This window comes from Protobothrops mucrosquamatus, unplaced genomic scaffold (genome assembly GCF_001527695.2).
Source record: "Protobothrops mucrosquamatus isolate PMUCROS unplaced genomic scaffold, P.Mucros_1.0 scaffold_128, whole genome shotgun sequence".
Classification (NCBI taxonomy): Eukaryota; Metazoa; Chordata; class Lepidosauria; order Squamata; family Viperidae; genus Protobothrops; species Protobothrops mucrosquamatus.
In genome coordinates this window covers 642,212-654,367 of record NW_015386204.1, presented here as the reverse complement: position 1 = coordinate 654,367, position 12,156 = coordinate 642,212, and the positions used below count along the sequence as shown (strand labels likewise).

At 38.3% G+C, this 12,156-nt stretch overlaps 1 protein-coding gene across 1 annotated transcript in view; it reads left to right on the top strand.

Moving 5' to 3' along the window:
- Nucleotides 1-11,544, top strand: part of CUNH10orf90 (chromosome unknown C10orf90 homolog) — a 65,295-nt gene extending 53,751 nt beyond the window's left edge. Inside the window, exons 6-8 of the mRNA XM_015817496.1 lie at nt 9,743-9,806; nt 10,781-10,880; nt 11,506-11,544. Of these exons, the coding sequence (XP_015672982.1) occupies nt 9,743-9,806; nt 10,781-10,880; nt 11,506-11,544 (203 nt within the window). The remainder of the gene's footprint in view (nt 1-9,742; nt 9,807-10,780; nt 10,881-11,505) is intronic.
- Nucleotides 11,545-12,156: the final 612 nt, after the last annotated feature.

Genomic DNA, 12,156 nt, shown 5'->3' with positions numbered 1-12,156 from the left:
GCATATAAGTTAAATAGGCAGGGCGACAGAATACAGCCTTGCCGGACTCCTTTCCCAATTTTGAACCAATCAGTGGTTCCATGTCCAGTTCTCACTATTGCTTCTTGACCCGCATATAGGTTTCTCAAGAGACAAATAAGATGGTCTGGTACTCCCATCTCTTTAAGAACTTGCCACAATTTGTTGTGATCCACACAATAAAAGGCTTTAGCATAGTCAATGAAGCAGAAGTAGATGTTTTTCTGGAACTCCCTAGCTTTTTCCATGATCCAGCGTATGTTGGCAATTTGATCTCTAGTTCCTCTGCCTCTTCGAAATCCTGCCTGTACTTCTGGAAGTTCTCGATCCACATACTGCTGGAGTCTAGCTTGTAGGATTTTAAGCATAACTTTACTTGCATGTAAAATGAGTGCAATGGTACGATAGTTTGAACATTCTTTGGCACTGTCTTTCTTTGGAATTGGAATGTAAACTGACGTTTTCCAATCCTGTGGCCACTGTTGAGTTTTCCAAATTTGCTGGCAGATTGAGTGTAGCACTTTTACTGCATTGTCTTTTAAGATTTTGAATAGCTCAGCTGGAATACTGTCACCTCCACTAGCTTTGTTGTTGCTCAGATTTCCTAAGGCCCATTTCACTTCACATTCTAGGATGTCTGGCTCGAGGTCAGTGACCACCCCATCGTGCTTATCAGGGATGTTAAGCTCGTTCTTGTATAGTTCTTCTGTGTAATTTTGCCACCTCTTTTTAATCTCTTCTGCCTCTGTTAAGTCCCTGCCATTTTGGCCCTTTATCATGTCCATCTTTGCATGAAACGTTCCCTTCATATCTCCAATTTTCTTGAAGAGATCTCTGGTTCTCCCTATTCTATTATTTTCTTCTATTTCTTTGCAATGTTCATTTAAAAGAGCATTCTTATCTCTTCTAGCTATTCTCTGGAATTCTGCATTCAGTTGGGTGTATCTTTCTCTTTCTCCCTTGCCTTTCACTTTCCTTCTTTCCTCAGCTATTTGGAAAGCTTCCTCAGACAGCCATTTTGCTTTCTTGCATTTCTTTTTCTTTGGGATGGTTTTAGATGCTACCTCTTGTACAATGTTGTGAACCTCCGTCCATAGTTCTTCAGGCACTCTGTCTATCAGATCTAATTCCTTAAATCTATTTGTCACCTCTACTGTATATTCATCAGTGATATGATTTAGTTCATACCTAAGGGGCCTAGTGTTTTTCCCTACTTTCTTCAATTTAAGCCTAAATTTTGCAACAAGAAGCTCATGATCTGAGCCACAGTCAGCTCCTGGTCTTGTTTTTACTGACTGTATAGAGCTTCTCCATCTTTGGCTGCAGAGCACATAGTCAATCTGATTTCTGTGTTGACTGTCTGGTGATGTCCATGTGTAGAGCCGTCTCTAGAGTTGTTGGAAAAGAGTGTTTGCTGTGACCATCGTATTCTCTTGAGAAAATTCTATCAGCCTGTGCCCTGCTTCATTTTGTACTCCAAGGCCAAACTTGCCTATTATTCCATTTATCTTTTGGCTTCCTACTTTAGCATTCCAATCCCCCATGATACAAGGTTCAATTCCTTCTTAACTTCCATTGCAGGGATCTAATCTTTCTTAGACAAAAGTTTATCTCCTTTGGTGAGNTTGCTTCTTGACCCGCATATAGGTTTCTCAAGAGACAAATAAGATGGTCTGGTACTCCCATCTCTTTAAGAACTTGCCACAATTTGTTGTGATCCACACAATCAAAGGCTTTAGCATAGTCAATGAAGCAGAAGTAGATGTTTTTCTGGAACTCCCTAGCTTTTTCCATGATCCAGCGTATGTTGGCAATTTGATCTCTAGTTCCTCTGCCTCTTCGAAATCCTGCCTGTACTTCTGGAAGTTCTTGATCCACATACTGCTGGAGTCTAGCTTGTAGGATTTTAAGCATAACTTTACTTGCATGTAAAATGAGTGCAATGGTACGATAGTTTGAACATTCTTTGGCACTGTCTTTCTTTGGAATTGGAATGTAAACTGACATTTTCCAATCCTGTGGCCACTGTTGAGTTTTCCAAATTTGCTGGCAGATTGAGTGTAGCACTTTTACTGCATTGTCTTTTAAGATTTTGAATAGCTCAGCTGGAATACTGTCACCTCCACTAGCTTTGTTGTTGCTCAGATTTCCTAAGGCTCATTTCACTTCACATTCTAGGATGTCTGGCTCGAGGTCAGTGACCACCCCATCGTGCTTATCAGGGATGTTAAGCTTGTTCTTGTATAGTTCTTCTGTGTAATTTTGCCACCTCTTCTTAATCTCTTCTGCCTCTGTTAGGCCATTTTGGTCCTTTATCATGCCCATCTTTGCATGAAACGTTCCCTTCATATCTCCAATTTTCTTGAAGAGATCTCTGGTTCTCCCTATTCTATTATTTTCTTCTATTTCTTTGCAATGTTCATTTAAAAGGGCATTCTTATCTCTTCTAGCTATTCTCTGGAATTCTGCATTCAGTTGGGTGTATCTTTCTCTTTCTCCCTTGCCTTTCACTTTCCTTCTTTCCTCAGCTATTTGCAAAGCTTCCTCAGACAGCCATTTTGCTTTCTTGCATTTCTTTTTCTTTGGGATGGTTTTAGATGCTACCTCTTGTACAATGTTGCGAACCTCCGTCCATAGTTCTTCAGGCACTCTGTCTATCAGATCTAATTCCTTAAATCTATTTGTCACCTCTACTGTCTATTCATCAGTGATATGATTTAGTTCATACCTAAGGGGCCTAGTGTTTTTCCCTACTTTCTTCAATTTAAGCCTAAATTTTGCAACAAGAAGCTCATGATCTGAGCCACAGTCAGCTCCTGGTCTTGTTTTTACTGACTGTATAGAGCTTCTCCATCTTTGGCTGCAGAGCACATAGTCAATCTGATTTCTGTGTTGACTGTCTGGTGATGTCCATGTGTAGAGCCGTCTCTAGAGTTGTTGGAAAAGAGTGTTTGCTGTGACCATTGTATTCTCTTGAGAAAATTCTATCAGCCTGTGCCCTGCTTCATTTTGTACTCCAAGGCCAAACTTGCCTATTATTCCATTTATCTTTTGGCTTCCTACTTTAGCATTCCAATCCCCCATGATACAAGGTTCAATTCCTTCTTAACTTCCATTGCAGGGATCTAATCTTTCTTAGACAAAAGTTTATCTCCTTTGGTGAGGTAATGTTATATAGCTAGTCCTTGACTTACAACAATTTGTTCAGAGATTGTTCAAAGTTATGACGGCATTGAAAAAAATGAGATATGACTGGTCCCTGAAGCTACAGGCATTGCAGTGCCCTGATGGTCATGTAATCAAAATTTGGGTGCTTGGCATTTGCCCACACTTATGACCTCAGGAGCATGTCAACTGCCCCCACCTGCCCATTTATGCCCTTTTGGTTGCCCAGCCCAGCAGCATTCTTTGGTGGCAGGGTTGGAACTGAAGTAGAGGCCTGGGGCCTTCAGCACTCTCAGACAGCTGCCACTGCCCCCAGGCCTCTACTTCAGCCCCAGTGCTGCTGCTGCCATTGACAAATGCCGCCAAAGCCCTGCATCACAGTCAGCCACCCCAGCATAAAGCCCCAATTGGCCCAGCTGCCCTACAAACCATAGGCCAGGGGTAGGCAACCTTGGCTCTTTTATGACTCGTGGACTTCAACTCCCACAATTCCTGAGCCAGCCATGCTGGCTCAGGAATTCTGGGAGTTGAAGTCCACGAGTCATAAAAGAGCCAAGGTTGCCTATCCCTGCCATAGGCCCTACCAAACCCAGCTGACCTTCACTGTCTTCTTCCTGCTGCTGCTGAAGTGCACCTGGCCTGACTATGTGAGGCAGCTGCTGACTGCTCCAGGGCTTCTTCCACTCATGCTACTGTCCAATGGTGTGCACTATTCTGCAAATAGGATGCTTTTGAAGACTTTTAGAAAGCTTCTGAGGTTTTCTGAAGCATCATGAAAATGAGATAGCTGCCAGTCTCCAGTTTGCCTGTTCTCATACCATTTTTTCCTGGTCTCTTTGAGCTTGTGCCATAACTTGCACTGCAATGTCTGTCTCCCTCCCCCTTACACACACAAACACTTCTTGCCTGGGATTCCCTCTACTTCCAGTTTAACAATCCATGCATCTGGAATTACAACAGCAATGGGGAGTGCCAGGACTCCTGTTGCCAAGCAATACAATCCCAGGACTCCTGTTGCCAAGCAATATGATCCCTTTATAGTCACATCATGTAACGATAGAAATTCTGGTCCCATTTGTGATCGTAAATCGAGGACTATCTGTATTCTATAAAACACAGGGGACAGGGCAAAAATTAAATCTAATGTTTAAATCTAATTATGGTTAAATTAATGAAACAATTACTTTGATCACACCTCATGTATTTAATAATTTTCTCTTCTGTCATATTAAAAATGACAGTTCAGTGGCAACTTGGAAACTGTTAAATTGATAAATTGTGCATCTCAATTCGACTGCAACCTCTTCCCCTTGACAAAGCCGTTTTCACACATCCCCTTCTTTGCTTCCAGGTTGGTTGAGTTCTTTAATTGTCAGGACCAACAGCTTAAGATATTGCACTGCCTGAGGAGAAAGGAGAAAATGTCTCCTTTTATTCTTCAGCAGTGGTGAAGAATACTTCATCAAGTCTGAAGCTGCAGGTCAAGTGAGAATGTAGGTCAAACTATATAGCATACAGCCCTCTCCACAGAATCCTTCTCCTACACAGCTGGTAGTCTGACTCCATGCAAAGGGCTGGTCAACCATATTAATTGCTCTCTGGAAACCAAGAGGAACTAGAAAAGTGAGATAGGCTTTGACTTCCAGCACTTTGATTAACTCTGTTACATTATTGCATGTTTCCTGGTTTTAATCCTCAAGCACTGTCTCCTTATAATTATGCTAAATTGATGCACGTAGTCACCCTTCAGAGACTTCTTGGCAAGTGAACCTGCACAGAAGTTTTCTTGATACTGCAGTAAAGATGATGACTGCTTTTTCTGAGCATGAATAAACTGGATTCAGTTGGGCATTTTTCATGGTAATGCTGTCTCAGCTGCAATTCCAGAGTTGCTGTGATACCAAAACAAAGAATGGTGAAGATTATTCCCTATCCGTTTCAATGTGAAATAAGATCTTGATTGAGAATAGAAAAGCATTAGATCTCATGTGAATTATTGGTGGAGTTCCTATTTACCTATTCTATCCCTAAGTTGCTTATTAGTTGTAATTGTATTATATGCAAGAGACGCCAATATTTTTTAGAAAGGGCTGTTATACCCGATGTTATCATCAATCCACATTTATGCCAGACAATATGAAACTCATTAACCTTTGTGTTGTATAATATTAATGTTTCATTTCAAGAAAACTAATTAATGTAAGACAAACTATTTGCTGTGGACAATCCTGGACAAATTAGAGATCCCATTGTGATGAGTTTTAAATCTCAAAAACTATAATGTAATTATTTTAGTGACAAGGATACCAGCTATTTATAATACTTTAAATCTACATAATGAAGAGTCCTATGCTCTTAATGTAAAAACATAATTTGTGAGTGATTGTGTAATGTGCAAAAGTATATGTCTTTGTTATTTTATATGCTAACATAAGACCCCTCTCTCTTCCCAAGTTCCTTTTTCCCAAAAATCTTAGATAATTGTAAAGCTGATGTCCATCTCTGCATCTAATACTTGTTTGTTTCTGTTGGCATTTTATAGATTTGTGTTACAGAGGGCTTCTGAAATCCATATTTTCACAAGTACTTAGAAATAAGAAAATTGACAGTCTCCCTTAGCGTTTTCAAGTAATTACTTCTGTGCTGGTTTGGAAGACATTCAGAGACACCCTTCAGTGGACTAATAATTGTTTAGAGCTTACAAATACATTCTTTTTAGCAAAAGGAGCCAATTTTCTACCTCTTCCCAATTTTTTTAATGCTTTAGGAAGGTTGTAAATGCTAACATCAGGATCTGGGATTAGGGGCTTTGAACAAAGCCTTTAGACATTTATTTCATCTGCAGTACTGTTCCATGTTTTGTTTTTATGGCTTATGAATTCTCTTTTTTCTTAGAGTGTTTATATTTTACTATTTGTATTGTGAATGCTCTATTTACACAAAATATAATAATTATCCTGATGATGCCACTATTGTTCAGTATAAAGCTCAATATTTATGTTGCAAAAAGCTTTCCTCCGCCCTGAAAACTGTCCTATTCATGCTGTTATTCAGGCATCTGAATACATCATAATACATCTTCATTGCTGAAGGGCAATGCTTTTGTGACATTTTTTTCTAAGGGAAAGTTTTTCTTGTGCTGCAGATCAGATTCATCCATTTGGGTGCTCATTCAATTCTATTTCTCACCTTGCTAACATTTCCTCATTTAGACATCAGTTTTGAATCCCTTGACTGGGTTTTCAAAAGCTTCCACTTAAAATTCAGAACTTCTTGGCTCTCCTCACTTCCCAGAAATCACTAGCAGCTGTTCCCTGCAAGATCTCACAGATTGGGCCTGTATAGTTGGGAGAAGGTGGTCTTGTAAATTCTCAGGAACAAAGCCGTGCAGACCTTTATAAATTAATCCCAGCATTTTAAATTGCACTCAGAAACTTACCAGTAAGTGAATGCAGGGCCCACAGTTTTGCTATTGTTTGTTCCCAATTTCAGGAGTCAGAATATACAATATATACAAGCAGTAGCATGCTGGACTAGTTGTAGTTTCTGAATATTCTTCAAAGGCAGTTCCATATGAAGCACATTGTGATAATACACAATAAGGTGCTGATGAGGTCGTGAATCACTGTAGTTGGGTCCTTTGCACCAGATTGGGTCAGAATTGGTGCACTAACCAAAATCAGCCAAAGCCTGGTTATGGCTTCTATCTTTTTAACAGAAGGGTATGAGTTCCGAAGGACCCACGGATCATGAACCTGCCTGTTTCAAGGGTGGTGCCTGTCAATATAGATAACACTATCATTGACAGATAATCCCAGTATCTAAACAGTAATTCTGTTACTATTAGGGTTCAGCTTTAATCTGTTCTCTTCCATTTAAATCAGGGATTAGGGTTAGGGTACCGGGCCGCAGCAACCGGTCTGCACAAACAAGCAAAGCCCCATCCGTGAGATGCAGGCAGGACACAAAATCACGCACCCTCTGGTCCATGAAAAAATCTCTCTCCACAGAACCAGTCCCTTTTGGGCACCTCTGGTGTAAAAAAAACCATCCCATTCCCTTAGTATTTTCAAGGGGTTTCACAAAAATACAAACATTTAAGAATCCACAGTTCAATACAATCTAAATGAATCAGACAGAGGCCAGGACATTTAAAAACAAAATCCAGGAAAAACTATCTAGAAAAGACCAGTATGCCCTTTGGAAGAGCTTCATCTTTTACTTCTTTTGGAAAGTGGCTGAAATTAACCACAATCCAATTTCTAGTGGAAAGCATTTCCAGAGAGATGACATTACTACAGAGAAGCAGGATCTCTGTGCCCTAGCCCATCATATTTCCCCAAGGCAGGGGAATCACCAGCTGCTTTTCCTGGCAAAATCAACCCTTTGGCACCCTATAAAAGAGTACCAACCAAATTAATCTCTCCTCTCTTACCACTGGAACCAGCTATGGAATCATTGTAAATTAGTGGCCTACCCCCCATTTCCCAAAGTTGGTTCAGAAGGATATCATAATCAATGGGATTAAAAGCTGCCCAAAAAGGACTATCCAGATTCTAAGAAAGATCATCTACTGGTATAACCAAAGTGGTCTCAACAACAGAAGAAGGGATGAATCCTGACTGACAAAGTTACACACAATTCTGTCCATTTTGGGTAGTAGATAGTAGGTTCTTCACCATCTTCTCAACAATATTCACTAAAAAGGAGAAGATTGGAGTCTGGGCAACAGTTATCCAATATCTCTGGATACAGTGAGGATCTCTTAAAATGGGGGACTTACCACTTCCTCCTGCCTATCTACCTTTATAAATGTGATTGTTTACGAGAGGAATACCCACTCCAAAAAAATCTGAAACATTTGTGCATTGTAACAAAGTGGTATAGTCCTAAATTTCTTCAATTGGACTTAAGTAGGTGAACACAGGATGCTATCTAGATTATTAGGCAGACCTCTTAGGGATATACACACAAATATTCTGTGCAACTTGGAAAATGAAGAAGGTGGGATGGACCACAGTTGCTCTTGCAAAATTAAAAATATTTAATTTTGAGTGGATAGTTGAGTGAATTAGATATGTCTATGTCTATGCATATATACAGTGTTTGAACCTCCAGATAGATGCATCTCAGTGCTTTGTTTGGAAGTAAGCTGAGGGTGATATGCAAGACTGAAAGAGGTCTATGTCTAAATCAGAGGTCCCCATCTTTTTGGGCACCAGGGACTGGTTACATGGAGAGAGGTTTTTCTGTGGACCGGAGGGGGCGTGGTTTTGTGTGCTACCTGCATCCTGTGAATGGGGTTTTCCTTGTTTGTGTGGACTGGTTGCTGGCATGCCGTAGCCTGGTACTGGTCCATGGATATGGGGTTGGGGAACCCTGCTCTAAATGATCAGAGTTCTGAGATCAGATTATCAAATAAATGCATATTTGTCATGCAACATTCAGAGAAAGGTGATTCAGAACATGTTAATCAAAGAGGACTGGATTAAACTATTTCCGTTCTCCAGAATCAGTATTCTAAAACCTAACTCCTGGAATTAGAATTCATTAAAGAAAATCTGTATGAATTTTGCTTCCTTGATTGTGTGCTGCAGGCTTGACAATAGGAAACACCTGGCAAGGAGGAGCTTGAAACCATGTTGAACAGCATCCTTACCAGTTGGCCTTTTGGCTAATCAGTGCTTTACAACTTCTCATGCCCAGCATGGTAGCCATTTTGCAAGAGCACCATAATGTGGTCAGAATCCCAAATGTGCCTACATTCAAAGATTTTAAGAATTCTCAGACAACAACTATAAGATATTGTTATATGACTGAGATACATGGAGATATATAGAAAGCCAATATGGTGTAGTGCAGGGGTAGTCAACCTTGGCTCTTTTATGACTCGTGGACTTCAACTCCAAGAATTCCTGAGCCAGCTTAGCTGGCTCAGGATTTCTGGGAATTGAAGTCCACGAGTCATAAAAGAGCCAAGGTTGACTACCCCTGGTGTAGTGGTTAAGGCACCAAGCTAGATAGCAAGATATTGTGAATTCAAGTCCCACTTTAGCCATGAAAGACAACTGGGTGATCTTGAGCCAGTCACTCACTCTCAGCCCAACTCACTTCATAGGTTGCATGGAGAATAGGAGGGGAAAGGTGTGTTAGATATGTTCATCACCCTGATTTATTTTTACAAATAATAAAGGCAGGATATAAATAGATAAAAATAAAATAAAATACCTTGCGATTCCTAATCATTTCTACAAGGCTATTGTAAAATTTATGTTGGCATAAAATAGTGGTTGAATTTAGCAGTCTACCTAGAAAAACTAAACTTGAATTAGGAGAAATGGGAAGCAAAGCAGGAGTAAGTAGGAGGGGGTATTGTCTATAGCCCCCCATTCCCCTCATCAGAGAAGCAGCTAGAATTTGTGTGATGCTGAATCAGAAAAATTGCCATTGTAGCTCTTGGAGTTTTGATGTATGCTAAAAGAAAAGCAAAACAGCAACTTGTCTCATTGAAAGTTGCCAAAATGACTAGTACAATGTAACTTTTGTTTCTAATTATTAGATAACCTGTTCAAACCAAAAGAGCGGTACATTTCAGAAAAGGAGATGCATATGCGATCAAAAAGGTAGGAGCATTCTAAAGGGCAATTGAAGTTTTTCCATCATGAACTTGATTCTTTTCCCTTCGTTTTCTTCTTCCCTCATAAGCAATCATGAATCCTCAGGTTTGATTTGATTTGTTTTATAGCTTGATGCAAATTAAATCCATCCTGCAATCTTTTATTGCATGGCATATTGAATGTAATCATGGGACAGCCCAATAAACAATATTAATTTCTTGGGGTACCGTTTGTATGTGTATCACATCCATATTAGTTTGCCTTTTGTTGGGCAGCTGATGGGGATCAGAATACTCTTGGCTATGTTCTTAGACTGACTGGGAGATCATCTAAGCCACTGGCTGAGAAGATTCCTTTAGGTATTTTCAATCAAAGCGCAAACAGTAGCTAGCATACCCAGAGCAAAAATATGATTTGATAATAGCCAATTTCTAAATACTTTCATGGGCAGTTGAGTGTTTCTGGCAGGTCTACATTTTGTATCTCAAGGTGGGCAGAAAGGAGAAATGTGCATGAGAAATGCTTCTCAGATAAGGCATGCATGAGAATTCTCTTTCACAAAAAATAAGATGAGAAGAACTGGATCCTTTATATACCATTATTATATATTATATATATTGTTCTCCCCAAAAGTCATTAAAAAGGCACAATTCAAAGACAGTATTACATTCTGAAAATGTTGACATACTTAGAATAGAATAGATATTATAACATAAACCATAATAGAGGACATTATGGTTTTACATTTTTAGTAGAATAACATAAGTAACTGAAATGATAGAATCTTATATTTTTAAAACATTTAGATCTACTTATTTGCCTTATTGTTTTGAAAAGTTTTACCTGCTATGCTGTCTTAACATGCGGCATATTAGATATATTAAAAAAACACAATTAAAGCATATTTGAAATGCATCTTCAGAAGCCAATTAAGAGCTGCATTCTAGAATGACTTAAGAACTATAGTATATTTGTTGTAGGATTTATAACAATCTTCCTGAAGTGAAGAAGAAACAAGAAGAGAAACAGAAACGGATAATCATACAGAGCAATAGAAAGCGGGTTGAAATATTTAAAAAGGTAAAAGGTTTCCAATCAATTGTTACAATACAAGCCTCCACCCATTATTATACAGCAAAACAGGAAGCTGAATCCTGAACATTCTCATTCTATTTTTTCTCATAGATGACCTACAGCTTTAGCATAGTAAAGCAGAAATTTCATATCCTACATTCCTCCACTTGACCTTTGATCATCACTGGGGAACATAAATAAGATTATGAAATTATAGTGATATTTTGCCTATAAGTGTGAATCTTATTGCCCCTAAGGGACACGCTCAAATTTAATAATGGGCTCAGAAATTATATGTAACAGAGTTAAGTTAGATCCACTTGTGAGATTTGTAGAGATGGACAGTTAGCCAGCTTTATAAAATTCATTTCTGAGGAAGCACTGAACAAAATAAATCTGTGCATCTCTAAAGAAAGCAGTCACATATAGTGAAGAAAAAATGTTCGTAATAAGAATACATGGTTTCTGTTGTTGTAGGTATTATCTATTATGCTGTAATTATATCATGCATCATTATTTTTACTTTGTACATGTAATTGTTTATATTATGATTCCAAGATGTTCATCTTTGGCCATTAAAATGTTTAGCATTACAGCTTTTATGTTTGTCTTTATGTTTGTTTTCCTTCAGCAATTATTGGACCAACTTCTTCAAAGAAATACAGAATGAATAAAGAATCCTGGATACAACACATCATTCTGCTTGGAACTCCAATGCCTTTGAAAATTAAAAAGCCATATAAATGTAAAATGACCTTTAATCACAAAGCAACCCTATTTGTTTATAGATAAAGAAAATAGTTTTTTTTAAAAAAATATTAATTAATTCTGGAAAGTTACTGGATTAGATTCCAGTGAGATTGGATGGTTTTATGCAGTTGTTAAGGTAAACACATTATTTATTTTTTGTCTTTTAAACCACAAAGTCAACTTTTAAATTATGACTGCAGAATATTTAAGCTTACCTACAATAAACATTAATATATGTATTCCCTTTATACACTGCATCAAGTTTATAACTTTTTTAAAAAGGGGAAAATTAATATAGTTGTTATGGTTAGAAACAAACCTATAATAGCAAGGCAGGCTATTCATTTGAACCTTAAATTTAAATTAATGGCTAATATAACAGGCAAATATTCTAATTTATGAAGAACTATATTTCTGTTTTATATGATGAATGAGATACCAGTTTAAAATAATATTTAATATCCAGCTAATTATTATTTTCAAACATGTTATTTATTAAGCCATGTAATTTTGCCCATCTTTTGTTATATTT